General features: G+C 45.1%; 1 protein-coding gene across 1 annotated transcript in view; it reads right to left on the reverse strand.

Annotated features, from left to right (window-relative positions):
• Positions 1-23,357, reverse strand: part of LOC115658956 — a 44,370-nt gene that overhangs the window by 1,863 nt on the left and 19,150 nt on the right. The window contains exons 3-27 of the mRNA XM_030578546.1: positions 20,362-20,402; positions 19,467-19,488; positions 19,335-19,362; positions 18,325-18,409; positions 16,316-16,477; positions 15,608-15,807; positions 14,585-14,676; positions 13,484-13,614; positions 12,090-12,211; positions 11,379-11,550; positions 10,153-10,368; positions 9,873-10,043; positions 8,549-8,695; positions 8,343-8,392; positions 7,439-7,559; positions 7,065-7,150; positions 6,254-6,383; positions 4,839-5,029; positions 4,024-4,114; positions 3,308-3,419; positions 2,416-2,600; positions 1,904-2,050; positions 1,527-1,660; positions 1,011-1,144; positions 220-314 (exon numbers count right to left, since the gene is read on the reverse strand). Coding sequence (XP_030434406.1) covers positions 220-314; positions 1,011-1,144; positions 1,527-1,660; positions 1,904-2,050; positions 2,416-2,600; positions 3,308-3,419; positions 4,024-4,114; positions 4,839-5,029; positions 6,254-6,383; positions 7,065-7,150; positions 7,439-7,559; positions 8,343-8,392; positions 8,549-8,695; positions 9,873-10,043; positions 10,153-10,368; positions 11,379-11,550; positions 12,090-12,211; positions 13,484-13,614; positions 14,585-14,676; positions 15,608-15,807; positions 16,316-16,477; positions 18,325-18,409; positions 19,335-19,362; positions 19,467-19,488; positions 20,362-20,402 — 3,065 coding nt within the window. The remainder of the gene's footprint in view (positions 1-219; positions 315-1,010; positions 1,145-1,526; positions 1,661-1,903; positions 2,051-2,415; positions 2,601-3,307; positions 3,420-4,023; positions 4,115-4,838; positions 5,030-6,253; positions 6,384-7,064; positions 7,151-7,438; positions 7,560-8,342; positions 8,393-8,548; positions 8,696-9,872; positions 10,044-10,152; positions 10,369-11,378; positions 11,551-12,089; positions 12,212-13,483; positions 13,615-14,584; positions 14,677-15,607; positions 15,808-16,315; positions 16,478-18,324; positions 18,410-19,334; positions 19,363-19,466; positions 19,489-20,361; positions 20,403-23,357) is intronic.

The following is a 23,357-nucleotide window of genomic DNA, read 5'->3' on the forward strand; positions in this document are numbered from 1 at the left end:
GCTCAACTCAGATCTCACTAATGCTGGTGTCACTCCACTGATAGAGTGACTCATGCTGGCCTGACTCCAATCTCACCATGGTTTTACACTGGAGTCACTCCTCTGAGTGTGGTGGAGTGACTTCTAATTGACACCAGTGTAAGTGGGATCAGAATCAGCCAGCCAATGCATCTCAGATGTGAGTCAGGGAGCAACTTTTCACAGTACAGTCAGACTCACCAGCAAGGAGTCTTTTTTCAAGCTCATGAAAGTTCCGATATCCATGTTCACATTATCTTTGCTGAGAGCTCTTAGGTCCTCTCCAGGAGCACCGGCTGGGGTGGGAAAGAAACAAAATGACGCAAACCCAGAAAGCACGGCTGACTTTCTGAGACAAACCCACAGGGATTCTCTGGCAATCCCTTGGAAATCAATGGAGTTGCTCCAGGGATGACTTTGGCCCCAAATGTTCAGCGATTGTGCAGTGTGTGAATAACTGTGAGCCCATGAAGGGCAGACAGTTCCTAGTCTGCATAGACCTTATTAGCCAGGTCATGCTGATCATGTGGTCCAGACTTGGTATTTACCCCTTCACAGTGCAGGCAGCCTTCATGCGCCTGGGGCCCCCAGCACAACTCTCCCATAGAGATGGAGACTAACCCATTGGGTCAACACCTTGTGCTAGTCCTGCTTCAAGTTGCCCCACCAGACTGAATACAGACTGATCCCATTCACATGGAGCCCAGCAGAGATGTAAGTTTGGGTCCATCAGGGCTTGATGTACAAATTTGGGGGGGATTTCAAATCAGGCAGGTTTGCACCACGTCAATCTCTTGTGAAAGTTTTGCACAGCTGTAAAATAGAAAAGGGCCTGAAACCAAAGCCTCTGATCCAGCCCTCCCGAACCTTCACTCCCCAGAGCCAAAGACTCTCAAACTCTGCAGAAGTTCTGATCTGGACTCAACCGGAAGGCTCAGCCCATCTAGACTGTCAGTACTGCTTTATGTTGGTCATGGAGTCCTTCTGCTTACTTAGATATGACTTGATGAGGTTGTAATAAGCCGGGAACTGGTTGCGTTGGTCAGAGAAAGCTTGTTTAGCTTTGGGGTACAGGAAGTCTTTTGTAGACTGAGGGCAGGCTGAAGGGTCCAGCGACTTGGCCATTCTGCAGAAAAGTGAAGATTTGGGGAGATAAAAGCTTGCATCACTTCTCCCTTTGGAAATCTTGCACCATCATGAACAATTATCTGAGTTTCTTTTTGCTATCCCTGAGAATCCTATGCCCCAATACCCACTGAAGTAAGTCAAGGGTTGTATAGACAAAAATAAGCTAATAGAGAGAAGTTAAGTCAAGTGACATGCCCAAAGATCATACATCAGCTAAGTGGCAGAGTTGGGAGTGCAGTTCCTGACATCTAGGCTTGGGCACTAACCACCATTGTAGTTAACACTGCTGCCTGGATTAGGTTGTGTTAGATGAAGAGAAAAGGAACCTGCATTGGCTGGATGGGAAAATAGAAACAAAACAGGTCAGATCCTTCACTCACTTGAGGTTGCTGGGCTCTATCATTTTCAACTGGGGCTCCTTCAGAAGGCATATATATCTTGTACCGATTGCACTCAGAGCAGTGACGTTCAGTGGGTTTCCCAAGTCAGTGTATTTTGTGATAATTAGAGCAGCCTACAAATGTTTTTAAAAAGAAGTTGAATCACCTGGAAGCATTCCTCCCTCCCCTGCCCCCCAGAGCGAAGCAAATGTACACTACGCACAAAACCAAAACCAAAACAAAAAAGGTTGGTCCAGTGATCCAGGATGGGCCGCTCAACTTTGAATAAAATAAGCAGCTCCCACAAAAACAAGGTTCTCCTAAACCATGGAGCAAATCCAAATAAACAGATAAGCACTGAGCTGCCAGCTATTTACCTGCTCATCATGAGGCTCATTGCTTAGCAGAAAGGCAAGCGTATGTGCTGAGGTTATATTCCATTTTTTAATGTCATCCGTGGTGACAAAGGAAGAGATGGCCCCAAGATTGAGAATTATCTTCTCAGGGTATCCATTGGGATACAGCTGTGGACAAACAGATATTATAATCATGGTAACTCACTATATTTTTCTGATGGTGTAAGAGGGCTGTAGGGCAATGGAGAAGCAGGACCAACAGGTTGACAGGTGAATAGATCTGTTCTCTTTCCCTGCACATTCTCCAGTTCCTTTCCCAAGCACCCCACCCATGCCCACACTTGCTCTCTGCATCACCCACACCCACACTCGCCATCTGGTCATGCTCAGACACAAGCTTGCTCTGTCCCCTCGATCACACCAGCCGTCTTGGGAAGAAGAGAGCTGGACACATTCTTTGGATCTCTTCCCTGACTGCTAGAGCTTATAAACAAATGCATGAGTAGATGCTTTGATGTCCTGCTAGGCATTACCTCATCCAGCTTCTTCTTCAGCACAGCCAATTGCTGATCAGTGAAGGGGTATTGTGCCATTAGGTCCAGGTGGTCAACCAGGGTGACACCCTGCAAACAGGCCTGTAATTCCTCAGGGGTATAGTAAATAGGCATGAGTTCATCCTTTACCACCTCCTCTGTTATCATCTTACCCTCCGGGCACTCTGTGGAAGCAAGTATCAGACATCTTCAGCGTTATAGGGCTTTTGCTTTAAGCATTGAATAATTACAGCCTCATAATCCTGCATTATCGGCTACCCTAAAACCCAAGACGGGATAAGGCAATTAGAGCTAAACAGTGCCTTTAGGGGATGCTGCAGAGCACCGATCCAGCAGCAGTTGCATAAACCCTCCAGGACTGTAGAAGGAGACTGCCCTTGAATGAGTGAAGGGTGGGGGTGGATGAAGGCTCTTCCCCTCCCCATTCCTTCTGAGGAGTCTAGCACCAGCCATCGGACCTGACACAAGTAGCCCTTCCAAGTGGTGGGCACAGGCCCAGCTCTGCCATGGGGTATGAACGTTGTGGATGAAAAGGCCTCCTTTGTCTCTCTCAATCTCCTGGTGCACCTACTCGAAGCCAGGCACAACTGAGTGAGCCCTTTACTTTCTTCAGTTTTACACGCCAAGATCTAACTCAGGGTATTATTAATAGCCAGGAGCCCCCCAGCCCACTAGGCTCTTCCATGGAACTGGGTCATCAGGTGGCTGTGGGTTTTCCCAGGGTTGTGGCAGATGGAAGGAGAAGCTCTGTTTAGATGTTCACAGAAGGCCCCACAAGACCAAGCCTGAGTCCTGTCACTAGGGCCAAGAATAACTAAATGCAGAAGAGTGTCGGGCTGAAATCGATGTGCCGAGGAAGCATCCCACGTACCGGCAGCGCGTTTCCACCTGGAAGGCAGGAGGTTTTTAACAATGGAGGCCAGCTGCTCTCTCGGCAATGGTGAATCATGCATAAAGCTTTTCAGCCAAGGAGTTAAAACGTTCTGCAAAGAAAATAAATCAGAGGTGTGAGGTTTGCAGCTCCTGTGTGTTTTTCTGTGGCCACTTACATAGCCAGGAACCTTGTTACTCAGCTAAATGTTTACAAGTACTATGGAGACTAGAAATCACCACTGCCTGCTCCAGAGCTAATGACCATTCTTTGGAGACTTTCAAAGGCTCAAGCAGGTCTGGTGTGTTCTGTCCACTATAGGGCAGTGGTGCACACACACACACAAGCCACTCGCCAAAGCATCGCTACCCCCTGTACTCCCTGTTCTATTTAAATAATATTGCCTGAACTTTCCCAATCACCACCTACAGCATTACTTAAAGGGCTCAATCTACAGTGCGAGCATCATCTAGATCTCTGTTCTTGCCAGTTTCACTGGAAAGCTGGTGCCTGTTGTGGCAGTAACATCACTCGTGACACACACAAGCCTGGCCACTAATTAGCCACATTAATAAAGCTATTTGCAACCGGGCCTTGCTTTTGCACTGGTAACATCAATGAGAGTTTTGCCATCGATTTCACTGGGAGCAAAATCAGGCCTCGCGCACACACCTTGGACACTTCAGGAAGTGGCAAGATGCCCATTTGTAACATACCTGAGGGATCTTTTGCAAGATATTACGATCAAATAGACGGAATAGTCCACTGAGCTCATTCAGGGTGGAAGCTGACCACTTTGAAGGGGGCCTGAAAACACAAAATCATGCCCGATCAGCTTCCAGAAGAGGGAGAACTCCTTTGGGATCCTTTTCGTACTAGGGGTTGCAGGGCTTATACCCTTGTAACATTTTGATTGAAAAAAAAAATGGAAATGTTTGCATCATATAATCCTCTCCCCACTCTTCTCCAACAGGGCATGGCTAATCGTCATCACTGGGGATATGAACTCCAGAATCGATGAGCCAGTTTTAATAATTAAATTAATACAAAGAATGAATAGCAAAGAACTCTGAATGTTTATAGCTGATCATTCCATGCAAAGATCACTTTCTGAAGACAGATAAATTACTGCTACCTTCACATTAGATGGGGGAAGGCACAGAGAGATTCAGTGACTTCCCATACAGCAAGTAGGGTCACAGCCAGGACTAGAACTGCTGGTCTTTATAGCTCACAGGCTGATGCTTAGCTATTTGCCCATCCAGCCTAGATCCAGACTGCCACCTGAATCTGAGTCAAAACCTCCGAGGTTCAGAAAAGTTTGGTTAACTTATTTCTCCCCATCTCAAGTTTGTCCTGCATCTACCTTTCCAGGTGTTGGGCAGGTTCAGAAGGACTGTTAAGAGAAATGACTGTTCAAACTATATTTCTGATCTGACTAGAACCAGGTGGGAAAGCTTGTTCCCAGAAGCTTCATCTGACCTGATCGGCTCGTACACCCCAAAGGAAGCGAATCCAATGGCAATCCTACCCGAACTGAGTGCTTCCGCTGCTGAGGACATTTCTGATAGCCTCTTCTTGACTGGGCATGAAGGATTCACATTCATTTAACTGCGGCAGCAAACTCCCACTGGAACTTCTGATGTATTCTTCACTGAGGTCACAAACCAAGTGGCCCAGAATCTCTGCATTTTCTTCGCTCACCGTGGTGCCAGGAATTTTCTAGGTTCATAAAATAGATGTGGTCAGTAAAAAGAGAAGAATACTAGCTCTGAAGAATTCACAGTGCTGCTGGCCATTCTTTTTCCTTAGAGGGGAGTCCTAGACACAGAGTTTGGGTCTGGATTGTGGCTTGAATTTCATCCCCAGGCCTTTGATATAGAGGCCAGGCTTGTGATGTGTGCGTTTGGGTCTGTGCTTCTCCAGAGTTCATGGATAGATGTGGCTTGGGCCTCTCTAGCCTTTCTGCAGAGTTTCTTGCTGTGCAGGCTAAGGATCTAATTTGGAAAATCAACTCTCGTGCCTCTAGGCACAGACCCAGTTCTGCAGAGGTCAGGAAGGAATTCCCCCTCCCCTGTTCAGCACTGCACACTGAGCTAAGTGCATCTGGAGGTGGGGCAGTTTTGTTGGTGTAACAAGCCTGCCTTCTTGTGGAAGCATCTTTCCTGATCTTTTCCTTGTTCTCCCCTCCTGCTGGTGACCTACTCTCTCACTCCTTCCTCTGGTACTGGACTACCAGGACCAATGGCAGGACAGGATACTGGACCAGATGGACAAATGGGCTGATCCAGAATGGTTCCTACAGCCCTTTTTTTCAGGTGACATTTCTTTCTACATTCTCAAAGCATCTGAGATTCACATGTTAAAAAACATGGGCCAGAGCACTTCCTTTCTGTAGCATTATCCCAAATTCATGGCCACTTATAGCAGAATTCCACAGGTGTCTCTTTGCTATAGTCTGGCCACTTAGAACCTCATCCCTCAGGGTAGAGAGTTCAGATCCCTCTGCTCCAAAACCACAGAGCTAAAGGACATTGTCTATTAGCTCTGAGCAGTATTATGCCACACAGGTAAACAGTTCTGAGTCCACCCCCACAGGCAGTGGTGACACTTTCACACTAGTCTCATTACAGTTACATTCTGAATCCCATATGGCTCTTGGGTTCTGTACAGGAGAAATGTACATTGTCCTCTGCGGCCACACAGCCCTGGTGCCTGGAGCAATTTGCGTGAGCTGACAACCTTGGAGACTATGACGCGGGGAAAACGCCATGCAGCCTACAATACGGCGTTCAGGTTTTGTTGATTTGCAACATTTATTTCTGTCAAAGGTTAAGAATGAAAACTCAGCCCCTTTTCCTGTTTGCAGATACACAATCATTGCTCTCAGCCCAGCATTCAGTTCCGGGGACCCTGGCTTGTTCGTCCAGGTTACTGAATGCATACCAAACAAGCTAAGGCTTCTGCTAGCAGCTGTTTCCGCTGTGGGGAATCTCTCTGCAGCAGGTCAATGTTTGCTTCCCCAACGTTACTGAAGTACTGTTGACAGCTTCCGGTCCCTGCATAATCTGAAGGGCTGGAAAGGCAAACACTCCATGAGCATCTTATTAAACAACACATTTGTTAAGTTCAAATTCACTTAAGCTGAAACGCTCCCCCGTCCCATCATCCGTATTCTACAGTTTTTTTCACATCCCAAACACTTTGCAATTGTTCTCCCCTGAGACCTGAATGTGTCTCTTTTCAATTATTTTTCTCCCTGGGAAATGTGCTTTGAAACTCAAGCTAGTGTTGTTCACGTCTGATGCTCTGGATACAGAAGCCCAGCAGGATGTTGGCAGCGTAAAGAAATTCGGCTGCACAGTCTGGCTTTTCGGGTTCACTAGATGTTGCATGTGAAAATATTCACAAAGCCAGGAAGGAATAAAAATCCAGTGTGTGCTCTAAAAGGGACACTATCAAGACCAAAATACATTTTGCAAAGCAATCTGTGCCTTTATTATTAACACCCCCCCCAAGATTATTACAACTAAAAGAAGTTTAAAATCTAATTCAGTTTTTATCTTTTTTTCTGCAGTTTGTTTTCTTATTGCATTTCATTCTAGTTGTCTGATGCTGCCCAGATACGATGGGGATGTATCCATTATAAAAGGATATAGACTGATGCATTGCTAGATATTTTATGGAATTCAGTGATTCTCTTCCTTCTTTACTTGGCTGGAATAAGGCAGCAAGATGAAAGCCTTTGTGATGTTACCTTAAAAACAGTAGCATGTCTTTAGGATAGTTGTCTAAATCCTTGGGAATGCTGTTGAGCGTCACCCTCTTAGCCAAACAACTCAGCTGAAAATAAACCAGAGTTCAGATGAAAGAAGAAAAAACAACAAATATCTTATCTTGGGGGGGAAAAACTAGAGAGCATGGTGTAGGTCTGAAGAGGTTTAGGTTCTTGCAAAATCTTGTTAGCCAGGTTTTGACCTCGCCAAAGTAATGGCAGCGATTCAGATTAACATGTGGTTCAGAGCTAGGACACATCCCACCTAAAGCAGGAGGGTTCTTGGTAAACGGGTTCAGCCTTGGAACATCTTCAGGACAACAGCAACGTGGCACTCTGTGTACGTAGGGACTGACCTGGTCTTCTCCTAGCTTGACATTCTTCTGCTTCATGGCTTTGGCAAGCTGCTGAAATCTCTCTGTTTCCATCTCATTGGCTGCTGCGCAGATGAAGCCTTGGAGGACAGAAGGGGAAAGTCTGAAAATCCAAAGGAAGCAAGTTAAGTGTGGTGAGGGAGTCCTCAGAAGAGAAGAGAGTTGGTACTGATCTTCTAGAATTAACATGCCCCATCCCGGCTCCCCTTCAAGCCCTAAAATTCCCCATACTTGGGGTCATCAAGAATAAGTGCAGGGGTGGGAAAACAGGTCTAGCCAAAGGCTCCATGTTGCTCTATATCTGTTGCAGTCCAGGAGGCTGTGGTCAGCCAGATAAGCATGGTCAAGGGACACAAAGAGGCAGTCAAAGAGCGGTAGCATTTGTTCCAACAGAAGTTGCCCAAGTTGGAGGAATCTCTCCATTATTTCTCCCAGGGTTCATAGAGTCAAAGCCCTTAAAAAGTGAATTGCTTTCCATATAAAAAAGCATATATTGTAAAATCAGCATGACATGAATACTGATTGTATATTTGCCGCAGACACACAGTAGCTGGAGAGAGAGACAGTCCCCATAACATTTTAGTCATTGAAATAAAACTAGGCAACAGGGTTTCTTAATTAGGAATGTTTTCTAGAGACAAACAAAGTACTCTAAGGCATTGGAGAGGCTGTGGGCCTGGGCCAGAAACTTCATTTTAAGAAACAAGACTAGGTTACAGACAAATGTTGCAAACCACCTGTAAGTGGCCTGCTGTGGCAAAACCCATTCTGTTGAGTTTTCCAGGCCTTTTCTTTCTCTTACTGTGGATGAACTTGAGGAGCACTTGCAAATCAGGACAATGGTTCAGTACATGTGGAAAAGCAGAGGGAGAAAAAGAAATGCTACCTGCTGAAGTCAGACTCTGTCTTTATTACATCGTTGAAAAACATGGCGGCCTGTAGAACCAAGCCAAAGAGAATGTTAGTGTGTTACTCAGCTCGTTCACATCATCTCGTTACATTCAGCTTCATTCTTAGACAGCTCCTGGGGGCAGAGTTGAACTACCGCACAGGCCCACAGATGCAGCTGATGGCAATGGCGAGACGGCTTACTTGTTCCCGGCTCCACAGTTTCTGGTTGAGCTCCTGAACGCTGGGTGTTTCGTTACCAAAAGCCAGCAGTGATTTCGGGATGTAGCTAGCCAGACTGTCTGGGACATATTTAACCAGATTGACGGGGCTCCCTGCAGCTGAAGCAATCTGAAAAATATAACCACCCCCACGTGGAGGTTAAAAACAGCAATCACTGGGAAGGGAAATTACAGGTTGGAGGCAGGTAGTTTTCCTTCTGATCATCTGGGTATTCACCAGAGAATTAATGCCAAGGAACATTTTCTGCTTGGCGTATCTATCTGACTGTGCGAGCTGCTATGAGTCGATGCAGTGTTACAGGTGAATCTGAAAGTTCTCTCAAAGAACAGTGGCCTAGGGCGATGTGTATCTATCTGTAAGGCCCAGGCAGACAGAGCAAAGAAGAGTTTCTTGCAATGCCTGGCTTTGTGCCTTAACGCTGTTCGGCAGGCTAGAAATCGGAGTCAACATAGATAATCTCTCAGCCTGCCAGAAGACACAGTTGATGGGTGATATTGTGGCCAAAGACATGTCAATTTCCTAACTCTTCACACAGCACTGGCAAATTAGAACAGCACAAACTAGAATGTTGTTGTAAGTCAGTCTTTCGGGAGTCCAGCAGCTGGCTTTGAATGCCAGTCAAAAGTCATAGCCTCTCCTGCTGGGCACTTAACAGTCTGGAATTAACAGCGGTCTCTTTCGTCTTTGTCTGGAATAATTCTCACAAGAACTTGAGGTGTAAAATCATGGCCAGCAGAAAGGGTCAGCAGATGGGCTGATTCCCTGCAGTTACAACAACAGTAGCACGTATACCAATCTCCATTAGTCAGCATATGGAGAAGGAGCTCAGCAGAGTTCATAGCAAACTGGACTATCACTCCGCCCCGGGAGGGTCTCTGAATGGCCCTCACAACTGTTCACGTGCTAGAAGCCTAAACCTTCCATCCATCTCAGACTTTTTCCCTGGGAGTGGAATTCTCCACGAACCAGGTTAGTTCAGTTTTTCCTCCCTTTCGATAGAGCAGTGGCCTAGGCCTAAAACGAGACCCTTCCCAGAGTGATATCAGGCTTTATTATGAGCTATCATGGCAGGAAGCCAGGACCATCCCAATCACACACATTGCAAAGCCTTGCCCCTGGTGTAAGTGCATAAATAAGCCAGACAGAAAATTGCCTCTGCAGGTTTGCATGTCTGGTCACGCTTATCTGTATTCACAACCCAGGATGTTCTGAAGCAGGAAAAGTCACTACCCTCCTCAGCCTCTTCCTACACATGACACCACCTTGAAAAGAAAAGTGACCTCACCTTTTCCACAAGTGCCATTTTCAGAGTGGAGGGCAGGGTCACTATCTGCTTCACAAACCCAGGGATCTTAACAGCTTCCAAGATCACTTTTGGAGACAGACTTTGAAGTCTGCTGCTGCTTAAGCCAGCCACCAAACTCCCTAGTGCTGCCAGGTTTTGTGCATCCAAGATCTACAGCATAATCATAAAGACAAGGGCAAATGATTGGCCATCAATGGGTTAGAGCTACAAGACAGATAGACCAGATGCAGTCTACACACATGGCTTGCGCTCTTTGTACCTGATAGCCAGAGTTGAATAATTTGTTAACGATAGTGCTGGACTGTTCAGCATTCCAGCCATAAACTTCACTCAGGGAAGGAAGAGATGCTTTGAGGTCTCTGTCACTGATGTCAGCCTCAATCTGTGACATGGACAGCCCGACTGCAGCCTGACCCAAGGCATTCAGGGTTTCGGGAGGGAATTGTTCAAATTTGTTCACCAACAAGGATGCAACCTGCAAAGAGCCCATAGTGATGGAGGAGCAATTCAGAATATCTGAGATGGTGAACCCAGCTCCCGGGGGAGGGTCATTTCAGTTCCCTTGTCTTTGGAAGTCTTAATCTCTGGAATTTTACAGAGAAGACGTCAGCTATGGCACCAGTAGCATGTCCATGGACTTTCCCAGGAAGATTAGTCAAACACTAATGTTAAAGAGGCAGTGTATTCTAAAGCAGTGGTTCTCAGCCAGGGGGACTCATACCCCCTGGGCTACGCAGAGGTCTTCCAGGCCATCAACACCTCTAGATATTGGCCTAGTTTTACACCAGGCTGCATAAAAAGCACTAGTGAATTTAGTACAGACTAAAATGTCATACGAAGACTGTTTATACGGCTCTATAGACCGTACACTGAAATGTAAGGACAATATTTATTTTCCAATCGATCTATTTTATAATGATATGGTAAAAATGAGAAAGTCAGCAATTGTTCCGTAAGAGTGGCAGTGACATTTCTGTATATTTATGGCTGATTTTGGAAGCAAGTAGTTTTTAAGAGAGGTGAAACTTAGGGTACACAAGACAAATCACTCCTGAAAGGGGTCCAGGAGTCAGGAAAGGTTGAGAACCACTGGTCTAAAGGAATGAGCGTGTGACTAGACAGAAAGGTCTAATCTCTGCTCTCTGTCTATCTAGGTCCCTATTCTGTGGATAGCACTGCATTTTGCTCAGTCACTGATCGGCCAAGTCATTTAAAGTCTCTGTGGCTCCGTTTCTTCACTGGTAGGATGGAGATAATAGCAATTCCCCATTTCGGGTAGGGGGGTGGTAATGTTTGCAAAATGTTACCTGTGGTGCTAAGTATTATTAACATGGTGCAGGCTTGAGCTCTCCCCTTACAAAGAGCAAAGCAGGGGCATGGAGATGTGGGTGTAGCCATAGGGAGCTTTGTTCTTTCACAAGCTCTGGAGAAGGGCTCACACCTCAGCAGGGCTGTGAGCTCCAGGTCACTAGCCAAGGGCTCTACCTGCCGCTCCTCGGTGGTCAGAGAAGGTGCAGGTCTCTCCTCGCTGGTGCCTCTGTGCATCGGACCTGGGACACAGGTTTTAGTGATCCTCCGAGCCAGATTTAAAGCGTCTTTTCTGTCAAGGTCGCTTACTGCAGAGGGGCTGAGGTAGCAAACCAAGCTGTCCGGGAGGCTGGAAGTGGGAAAAAGTTAGAAGTCTTAAAGGAGGGTCTGTTCCATTCACCAATGAAAGGCAAATGTGTTTCTTGTGAGATTGTGCAGGGGGCTCTATATGCCAGAGCAGATTTCCCACAATCCCTATTGGCTTTTCCACTCTTCCAATCTCCGCAGAGTGCTGGGGCACAATGTGGATTTCCCAGAATAACGCTGTGTGCTACCAGTTTTTAGCTGGCAGAGGGCACTGCATGACAAAGCAGATTTCCCCTGATTCGCTGAGGGCTCTGTCAGACCCACAAAGAGGTCAATTTTACAGTGTTCATCTGAGGATCAGAATTACGCTTTAAATATCATTTAGAAGTAACAACAAGGAGGCTGGTGGCACCTTAAAGTCTAACAGATTTATTTGGGCATAAGCTTTCATGGGTAAAAAACCCACTTTTTCAGATGCATCAGAAGTAGCCACTCAAAATCAGCAGACAGAAAAGATATAGCTATATCAAGGCACCAAGGTACACCACAGGTGAGCTGTAGAAGCAAGTGGTGGTATTTTACCTTGCTAGTTGGAAGTCAGGTGCAGAGGTAAGGAATGAGGTGTAATACACAGCTGTCTCCCTGGGTAAACTGAGGTTATTGATCAGTTGTAAGTTGACTGGATCTCGAGCAAATTTCTGAAGCTGAGAGGGTTGACATGCAAAAGCAGAAACAGTTTGAATGGTCATTTTAATCATATTCCTTATGGCCCTATGTGGTAGTCAGACAAGATCAGAAGAGAGTCTGAATGAGGAGATTCCAACAGGTCACTAGTCAGAGCTAAACTAATAGAAATGATTTGGTGTGAAAAATTGTAATCAGAAAATCTGATCATGCACTTGACACGAGCATCATCAGCTGTAGACATGGGACCCTGCAATATCTTGGCTTCTGAATACAATGAGTTGTGAATAAAGAGTGGTAATGGAGGGAAAGTTATAAATATTGGGCTCTGCTTTTGTATGGCCTACATCTCACGTGTTAAAAAATCATGAGTTGGACCTTAAAAATCAGGAGAGTGGCTTAAAAATGGTGATATTTAAAATCAATAAATAAATGTGGGGTTTATTTAATTTGGCCTCTGTTTTCTGAGCCCTTATGGTACAGTTGGGTTGCGTTTTAAAGCCCGTTTTGAAAACCATGAAGTCTAAACACGTACTTTAAGCAAAAGCTGAGTTTCTCATGTAATAACATGATTCCAGGAGCTAAGACTTGAAGAAAAACACTAAATATCATGCGAATGGTGCTGAGAGTTAGCCACACTGTGCTTGTCAGGGGAGCTGACTTCATGGGAGCAGTGAATACTCAGCACCTTTGAAAATCAGGCCCTTAATTTTTTTTAATCTGTTTTGCATTTCTTATGATCAGAGTGTGATGTGATTAGCGCCAGTTTCTCTGCAGGTGATAATGTTCATAGAATCACATATTTCAACACCAGAAGGGACAGTTACGATCATCTGATCCAACCACCTGAATAACACATGCCAGAAAACCTCACTGAATAATGTCTGCATCAAGTCTTTGTCTGAGCTATAACATCTCTTTTAGAAAGCCGTCCGGCTTTGGAGTAAAGCCTGTTGTCGCTGCTGACCCAGTCTGGCTTCTAGGAATTACCATCCAGGAAGCCAATTTCAATGCAAGCACAGAAACTTGCCTTTGTTATAATGAGGGATGAGGAAAATAACTTAGATGTAAAAAATACCCAAATTGACCCTTTGCTGTAAATAGCAAATGAAGTAAAACATTTTAGAGGTTACAAAAAAATCTTTTCAAATGTTCGCATCTTCCTGGCTTTGGGCAGGAAAGGAAGAGGAATTAGCAGGTTACCCTGAGGCTGGCTGCTCTCATCTTGCCTCGGACTAGTTTTCACAGCTAATATTTTGCACATTGCACATTCTCCTCCACCATGTACTTACAGTTGGCTCATCAGCAAAGAGCTGTAGGTCTCCCACTAATGCGTGCTCCATAAAGGAACCCAAATAACTAGCAAACCAAGCAGTGGAACTCAGGCTTGGAAGAGCTGCATTGTAGCAATTCTGCTTCGGTCCTGCAAAACATGGATAACCCCCTGCTAAAACTAAGGCTCCAAACCGCAATCTGAAATCGGCTGAGCCGACTAGCCTCTGAATGCAGAGCAGAGATGAACAGGAAACTTCCCCAAGTGTTTGTGTTCATAAATAATCTGGAGGTCTTTACATGTCGAGGTGTTAATTTGTGTTGGTTTTCTACAGCCCTGAGTAAAACTGCACGAGAGCTGCGGTTTCACATAAATAATTAAACACACACCAGATACTTCAGCTCCTCATTCCACCCTCCTTCTTAAAATTGCAAAAGAGAAAAGTTTGGTTTGTCTCAAATAATTTTCTAGCCACCCATCATCACAGTATCTGTCTTCCTCATATCCCAAAGTGATAGCTCACCACGAGATTTTCCCCACTCACACTCTAAGATACGTGCGAAAACCCTGCATTTGTGCATTCAGGAAGTAACTGCACACGGAACAGAAGGGTTGCGTGTGCATATCCAGCTACCTCTTTATGGGCCTTTGGAACATTTGACCACAGCTATTTCACTGTCATCTTTGAATGCTCCACAGGCTCTCTGCATGCAGATTAAAGTTTGTGTGCACACCACTGCTTTCTGCTAGATGAAATGTGCAGCACAAGTAGACATTTTAATTGGTTCACTTCTCTTAGCTGAGTTAGCAGAACTGGATTTTTAACTTTCTGGACCAAATTCTGAACTGAGCTTTGGCACAGAAGGCCATGAGTCTGGCTGGCCAGAATGTAAATCATTGTGTCCATTGTATTTGAAAGCCTTGCACTATTAAACCCTATAGGCAAGGAATCTATACCTGATCAATTACCAGGTTACCCATCCCACATCCATTAAAGAGAATATTAGTGCACTGTAAATCTGTGAAGCCTCAGCCATCAGAAAGACTGTGTCTAATCTTGTTATATCTGTTAGTGTTTTAAAGCCCAATCTTCTTTCTAATGTAGAGATAAGTCACTTACCATCCCCTGTGAGATAATATTTGAGCCCTTTGTAAATATTCCTCTGGTCTTCCACTGTGAGGTTAGAATAGATGCCATTCAGGCCAGCAACTCTAGAGGCAAAAACAGATGTTTCAAACTCAATCAAACCCAGATTCTTCTCAGAAGCAGGTTACCTGCAGGCTATTCTTGGAGTCATGCTACTCACCACTTGGAGTATGCTGTATGTGAGCTTGTGAACTAAAGCCTAATGGTCCATTTTCAAAGTCATATGCAGGGACTGGCTTGCACGACCACTCTCATTAACACCCGTGGAGATCATGTTGCTAACTTCACTAGCACCCTTTTGAAAATGTACCGGTGACTGCTGCAGGACACACACACTGAGTGTGCATCTATAAAATCACCTCATTTGTCAATTTCATTGCACGGAGGAGCTTCATTTGTAAGTATAAATAGGTTCATGCCTGTATCTAGAAGGCCACATCTCAGTACAGTAAAGTATCTCCCCCCAAACTAATGATAGCACATTGCTAACATGGCTGTGTAATAACAGTGAGTTGAGACCTACTGAAAAAACTTTACTTACTGGGGCTCTTAACAGAGTCCTGTATTTCAGACATGACTCAATCCTAATCCCAGCAGCTACCTGCTCACCCCATCTCTGTCTCACACCAAATAAAAATCCGACCAGTAAATAATATTCCTTCCCTATAAGAATTACTTTTCTTTTCAAGTCATTTAAATCATCTACACCTCCCAGAGAACTGGGTACATCAAAGTTTGTGTGTCATTACGTAACGGGAGAGACATCTGACTGTTTCAGGGTATTGGCTATTCTGGGAGATGTGCTTAGGGCAAAGGCAACTATATCTTTGAGCCATCTCTTCAGCTGGAAACTTCAATGGAACTAGTTTAATCCTTGAATGAAACTTCAACTTCACACCAGCTGAGGAGCTGGCTATTATTTTGCGGGATGGAGTGAGGGCAGGCTGCCCGTTCCAGCAACATTGTAGCAGCTTGAGGTCTATGGTAAACACTCACATCTTGTGAAGTGTTTCACATGATGTATTTTTGGTATGAAGACAAGTGAAGACCTTTGGGTTGACCATAAATGGCTGAAGTCTCTTGAGCCATTGGGACAAAACAGGAGGGCTAGTCGCATCAGGTGTTTGCAGCATTCTCTCCCAGATGCCGTTGAAGAAAATCACGTTCCACTCCTGCGAAAGAGGCACGCGAGAGACCTGAAGGGAAGGAACACGGAGAAAACACACAGTCATATGGATGTCGACTTCCAAAGACACACAAATGTAAATCCACATGGTGTTCTACACTAATGAATAGAATCACATCTTAACACTTCAAGACAGGGACCATGTCTTCCTGTGTGTTTGGACAGCTTCTACTACAGTGGGCCCTGATCATGGCTGCAACTGCTGGATATTACTGCACTGCAAATAATAACAACAGCTGGTGCAACATTTTATATCTTCTAGTAATTTTGGTTATTTAGCTTAGAACTATTTCTCCCACAATTTTTTTTCCGGTAGCAAGAACCTCTCAAATATTCTGGAGGCCAGGTTGATTGAGATGTGCCATTCTTTATATTTAACTCCAAGTGAGAATACAGTGACCTAAATAAAGTAGCTGAACTACCATATTGACTGTGAAATCCAATTGGTGTCTGATTTACCTGCCTTCCACTGGAGTTAACATTTCAGAGGAATTAGCTATCGGATCTACAGTACCTACCCGATTATTGAACTTCTCCAGGGCAGCTACAAGTACATTGGTGTGAAATTTGGAAAAGAACAAAATGGAATACATGGAATCCATAGCACTGATGGGTTTGGAGCTGAGGCAAGGATATAAGGACTTGAGGAAATCATCCCTGAAAACCTGCAGCCAAGCACTCTGGAAAAGAAAAGGGAATTATACACAGTGTAAAGATTAAAAACAACGTTCAGAGATTATTTGGTACATAGACTCCCATACAGGATCTCAGATTCTCGTAGACCCATTTACACTTGCCTACCAATGAGCGAGTATAAGGGAGTGTGAAGTGGTGTATCTCTTATGATGAGGACAGGGCTGGATTTCCAATTAGGGGCAGTAGGGATGTGCCTAGGGGCGCCAGAAAGTTAAAAATGGGTTAAAAGTTTCATTTTTTAAGGAAAACACGAATGTCAGCTATAGATGGGGGGCACAGGACACGCTAAAGTTGCAGCGCCTAGGGCCATGTAAGGTGGAAATCCAGCCCTGGGTGAGGAGTCAAAAGAAGGTTTCAAGTTATACCAGCTTAGACTCCTTCTAGACATAGCCAAATCTGTGAATTTGATCCTATGTCTTAGCCCACATAGATCAACCTAAACATCCCTCAAAATCAGGGTAGACCTTATAGTGGGTCAAAAAAATTAATTCAAAACATTTTTTTCAACAAAAAACATCCTTTATTGTCCAAATGGGAAATTTCCAGGGGAAATGTCCCCATTCCAGTGAAACCGTTCAAGTTTTAATCAAAAAACCCAAATGCCAAAAACCTTTGAAGAAAAATTTCAACAAAAATGTTTTTGTTAAAATTTTTCATGTAAACAAAAAACTGCACTAGATCTGGTTGGGTAAAGTTGCTAGTGAGATGGAAACTTTGCCAAGAACCATGAATGAATACAGACGTGAGCATAAGTTTTCCAGGATCTCAACTCTCTTTTTGATCTTCTCAAAGGCTATCCTGTCCTGGTGGGTGAGAGCTGCCATCTCTGGAGATTTGGCAGATGGTACAAACACATTTATTCCCACACTGTGATGACATTTCTTGGGCTCTGATTAATTCCTGAAACTTCACTGTCTCACCTTCCTATAAATTGGAATTAAAAAGATGGTATCTCCTCATCCAGGAGGAGTGAGAAAAATTGTTCTTCTTAACCTCTGAGGATAGGACAAGCAGCAATGGATTTAAATTGCAGCAAGGGAGGTTTAGGTTGGACATTAGGAAAAACTTCCTAACTGTCAGGGTGGTTAAGCACTGGAATAAATTGTCCGGGGAGGTTGTGGAATCTCCATTATTGGATTTTTAAGAGCAGGTTAGACAAACACCTGTCAGGGGTGGTCTAGATAATACTTAGTCCTGCCATGAGTGCAGGGGACTGGACTAGATGACCCCTCGAGGTCCCTTCCAGTCCTATGATTCTGTGATTCCATGAAAATCAGGATGATCCGGAAGGTATGGAAGGTAATGCAATGGTAGAGTCCACTAATTCCCTTCAAACACAGACTCAAAATGCCAGCTGGGATCTAGCTAACTTTAGGAGGGGTGCCTATGGAGCACCCTTCACATTCCAGACCAAGACTTTGGAAGTAACAGAGTCTCAGACTCCAACCTAAGTTTTACACAAGATCTACTGATAATGGGGTAGGACATTTGGGGATTGTTAATCAGTTCTATGCAGCCCTTCAGCAGAGCTGGGTACATTTGATAAAGCTGCTGGCTATAAACTTTAGCACAGTGCTTTAGTCATTAGTTTATTGGTTAAGACGCTCCTGGGAAACAGAAGCTCACACACGACATGAAAGTTTTATCATATTTCATGTGTCAGAATCTTTGGGCCAAGTATTGGGAATCTGAACACGCACCATGCATTGGCCACTCCAAATGTAACCAGTTGTGCTGAGAGAGGGGATGGGATTTCTTTGATGTTAACTGGCTTTATTAATTTAAATGAAAAATATGCACTGGTCCATGGAAAGAAAAGAAGTAGCTTTACCTGCGCACACGCATATTGGCCAAAAGTGATACTGCAGGGGGATCTTTCACCACTGGCTATGTTCTGGAGTGTCTCCTTGCTGACACTGAAGGGAAAAAGCAATTGTCTCAAGTTTTGTGTTAGCCTCACCTGCCACAGCGACAACTGAATGGCAGAACTGAAGGAACAGTCACATAGATCACACATAGGCCCACAAATATCTTTGCAGATAAAAGCCCCAAGTTCAGCTCCCCATGATCCATGGGGTTGTTTTATTTAGGAGTAGTTGGATGGCCACTGGGTATTAGTGAAAATGTTTGCAAATTCCAATTCTGAGCATAACATTTCATTCATTCAGGTATTCACCACTGAAGTTAACTATTTGTTACTCTTCTCTTTAAGAAGCTTCAGTCGGCCAATCAGAGAGCAGAAACAACACAGTGTGACTTTGGTGACCAATCAGACAACACAAACAACAAATACTGGATACCAAATGGTGAAAGTGAATGACCTATTGCCCCAAATTATTTGCCATGGCTACTCAGTGAATACTTACAAATAACTGATACATTTGCAGAAACCAAATTCAATCCAGGCTGAGGTCTGGCCTGTTCAAGTCTTGGACATAGTCTCTAATAATTATTTATACTGGGCCAAGTTCAGATCTCCACAAGGTCTGAATGCAGTGAATGTTTTCCGCAGTAGCTATTCCACTGCAGAGCATGCCTTCCTGGCACTCCGAGGAGACATTCTCCATGGGCTAGTCCTGAATATGCATAATCCCTCAAGCTACTTCCATCTGGCTGCTCTGTAAACCTCCCCTCTCTGCCTCTCATGCCACTGCCACCCAAATATCTGCTCGTTGGGAAATGCCCTATGTAGTACCATGCTCTGGGAGTCTCCAGGAACAAAGATGCTGCCTACATGTGCCTATTATTGTTATCCTGCCATCCCAAGCAACATCCTTTGGCAAACATGCATCTTTCCAAATGGACCCTATGGTTGGGATTATTTGCTGATGGCTCACGTACCTTTTCACTGGGGCACATACGGCAGCTTCTGCTCAAAAAAGAAAGACACACAGCTGGAGATAATGGAGCCAAGGTATAAAACGGACTTATCTGAAATATTTGTAATGGGCAATTATATGGCGAGAAACTTACCATTGACGGGGCTGTTGGTGCACTGAGCAGAGAGAAAGACAGGGGGAGAACGTGAGCTCAGGGACTGGTTACAATAACATCAACTTAACAGAGCCATGGGAGCAAACCACAAAACATTTGGATTTGGATCCTGTATTCAAACACACTTAAGATTCCAGATCCAGGGTTTTCATTTGACCCATTCTAATTAGGGAGCCATTGGCAAAATTCAGATTAATATTGGGTTCAGACAGCAACCCCCTCCCCGCCAAAGTTTAGGGTTTCCAAGGCATCTCTCATTTAATTCTTTGTCCTATTCTAAACAGGATGGACTGTTCCCAATGTGGGAGCAGCAGCAGCAGCTGGTAAAGGGTCAGAGTTGTGTAGCAATGCAGTTAAAAAACCCCTCGGGCTCTGCCATGTTTCCTTATTTCATCGCAGAGCTGTGGGATGCAAGTCTGCAAAACTCACCCTGTTTCAGATTTCACAACAAACACAGGACCCAGATCAGACTAATACAGAGGGGTTTGCTGGGGATCTTTGCGTGAGCCTGGGTTCATCTTTTGAGCAGACCTGGGCCCGTTGATGATTCTGCAGTAGAACTCAACTTGGGCCCGTGACGGGAGGAAGTGGCGCTATTGGGTGCTTGTGAGCAAAAGGTTAACCCCAGCTTAGCTACCATCTCACCTTGCACAGGTGCTCAAGGGGAGGGCAATCCATTGGCTGCTTAGGAGACAAGGAAGAGTGGGGAGATTGGGCTCCACACCCACACTCACAGGACAGAATTTGGCTCTGGTTTTCTAACTCCCATTAATCTATTGGTATCAGGATTGGAAGCACGCTGGACTCCAATTCATACATGCTTTGCAAGTGAAGAAAGGGGCAATTTATATATAATATGTAAAGTTCTGCTTACTGGATACATCGCAACAGAACCTGCGGCTGGCACCGTCCAACCTGAAAGACAATAAGCCATGCCTCCATTTAGGAATCCAGGACAGAGACCTTCACAACAAGACGTGCCGCTTCCCTCCTTACTACCCGCAAATAGGGGTCAACAGACCAGTTCAGAACATCAGTCTTGCCTCACTCTCTTCTTTCTTTCGTTTCCTTATTTTCCTTCTTAATACAATATTTTATAGAATCATTTCTGTCTTAGCAGCCCTTTTCCTTGTATCGGTTCTGACCACGCGAAGTGTGTGTCTACATGTTCACATGCATGTAGTATTCCTCTATCTGCTGACAAAAGCTGGTGTGGATTTAGGGGTGGGAGAAAGGCAGCAGATTGGTGGTGATGGAAACTGATGTCCCTCCATCCACTCGCTAGGCAAAGCACAGAGAGCAGCAGGAGAAATTTCCTCACATGGCTTCCTGCCGATAAACTTCAGCCTGAACTTGGAGGCCTCTGCCAGCAAAGATGCCAATTAGTTCCAGAAGCAGTGATGGCTTGAAGGATGTAGTGAGTGATCAGCTGTGTGTTGTCTGCCCAACAAGGGATAACCTTGCAAGCGGGTGAGGAATCGGCGTAGAAAAGGGAGAGGAATCAGACCCTCATAAAGAGATGGGGAGGAAGCTGGGAGCAGGGCAAGGAGCTCTCAGAGCAGGGACCTTAACAAATACTAGAAGCCAAAGGGTCAGACTGGAGGTCCCAGGGATTCAAGCTAGATGCACTGTAGAACTTTATAGAAAGTTCCAGCATCGTCTCCAGGACAGACATTGCTGCAGATTTACAGACAGCTTCCTGGGGACTTGTTTTAAAGAGAACAACCTCGCAAGGCTGGCACATGAGGGGCTGAGCAAGCTCACACTAGTTTGCTCCTTATTGCCAGACTGCATTTCCCATGACCTGACTCTGTGACATGAGTTATAGACACCACAGTATTTGCTCTGTTCACCTGTTGGGGGCATCTAGGTCCTTTTAATGTCTGACCTCCCACTCTCTCATTTCTGCAGCCTGGCTCCTCAGATCCCCAATCTTCCCTAATAGCCCAACAGTGTCCCACCACCCCCTCGCCAGACTGCACAGACGTGGGAACCCAAATGAGGGCCCAGGAGACCAGTAATAACCCAGAGAGCCTTAAAGTTCATAGTATAATTATTACCTACATGGTGGTGTTTGTAGGACGGCCCTCTTAGGGTCAGGGACACATCACATCTAAATGCAGAGGAGAAGACATGACCCGCCCTGAAGGGCTTCAACTCTGATGTCAGGCAAGTTGGAGCAAGTGACTGTCATGAACAATACAAAGGAGTGGAGGAGGACGGGCTGGTGGTGGTTAGAAGCTCATGCGGTTACATGGTTGGGTATATGCACAAACTCGACCAGGCTGAATCATTTCAAGGAGGTATTTCTGTGGGTTTGTTTTTCTAACCTAGCCATTGATACTGGGCAGGTGCTCAGCGTCCTGGGATTCATTCCACCAGGACTGTTATCCGTTGCTTCAACGTCCTGACCTCACTAGCAGAATGAGGAGAGGAAAACGGGGCTTGCCTGGGGAGCAATGGCATTGAATGTACAACATGGGGTGTTTCAGGTAAGGGCCAGGAAACAGGCCTGCCCATTGCAATCTGCTGGAAAGGACAGGATGGATGCGAACACTGGGTAGTCGTCCCTCTCTGCAGTCCACCTCCCAGCCAAAGAGGAGGTTTCTGCAGAGGGCTTGAACTGTTTGATCATCAAGGGTGGTTCACAGGGAGAAGTGCGAATCAGCCTCCCCCATTTTTGGCAACTGTCTGTTAACCTGTTTACATTGTCTTTAGCTAGCTATTCAAAGGATCTCTGCAGTTCTCCACTCCCTGTCCCTCCACTCCCTGGAACACTTTATTATGAAACCTTAACCTAGGTCAGACGAGTTTGTTCAGGCCAAGCAGAAGTCAGTGCTGAGAGGCTGCCAAGACACTAGGCAGGAAGATCCATTTTAACATTCTTCCAGCAGCCAGATAGAATCACATCTATGGGCCTGATCCAAAGCCCATTGAACTCAACAGGAGCCTTGCCAGGGAATTCAAGGGGGGTTGGACCAGACCCTATAGGAACTGTCCTGCTAGAGATGATGCATGCTCTATCCAGTCCTGCATTCTGCCTCCTGCTATACAAGAGCAGATCAATAGACCGGCTAGTCCAGTATTTGCCTCCTGCCATGTCTGAACTGACGAATGTGCCATCTCGTCCATTGTCTTGTCTCCAGTGCTGAATTAAACTTCCCTTTTCTCTACACAGCCCAGCTATGGCATAATTTGAAAGCCCCACAACCCTCTTTTGGGGGAACAGTGGTCAAATAAGGTTAAGTGGCTTGCCCAAAGTCATATGGGAAAACTGGGGAAGAATTGGGACTTGAAGCCCAGATCGCCTGCACTGAAACCACAAGGCCATCTTCCTCTCTCTGAGGAAGGCCAGTAAAAACCTTCCAATGCACCTGCTTATCACACCGTACTATGTCTTGGGAAATAATTTGTTCACCACCTGAGGTGGAGATCTGCCTTCTTACTCCCTGAGGCATGAAGGGGAGGAATTGTTCAGGATGGCCAGAGGGCATAAATCTAGCAGTAACAAGATGAAACCAAGCAAAGGGAAATTTAAGCTCATTGGTGAGAAACAATTTCCTGTTGATGGTTTCCTGTTTGCCTCGTGCTTGAGGCTTTTAAAACAAGACTAAGGAGGGCCTTATAGATTGTTCCCCAGGGTACAATCTTCACTGGACAAAGTACGATGGGTTGGACGGGGTGAAATGGAGAAGTGATACTAGATAAACAAGTACATCTGCTCTTCCTCTGATCTGGTCCAATGTTCACTGAAGTTAATGAAGAGAGTACCTAATTTCTGTAATCGCCCTGTTGATAATTACCCTGGCTTGCAGATGCTGTTCTCATTCATGTCATTAACTGCCACACCCTTGTGATGATTAAATGAAT

This window comes from Gopherus evgoodei, chromosome 10 (genome assembly GCF_007399415.2).
Source record: "Gopherus evgoodei ecotype Sinaloan lineage chromosome 10, rGopEvg1_v1.p, whole genome shotgun sequence".
Classification (NCBI taxonomy): Eukaryota; Metazoa; Chordata; order Testudines; family Testudinidae; genus Gopherus; species Gopherus evgoodei.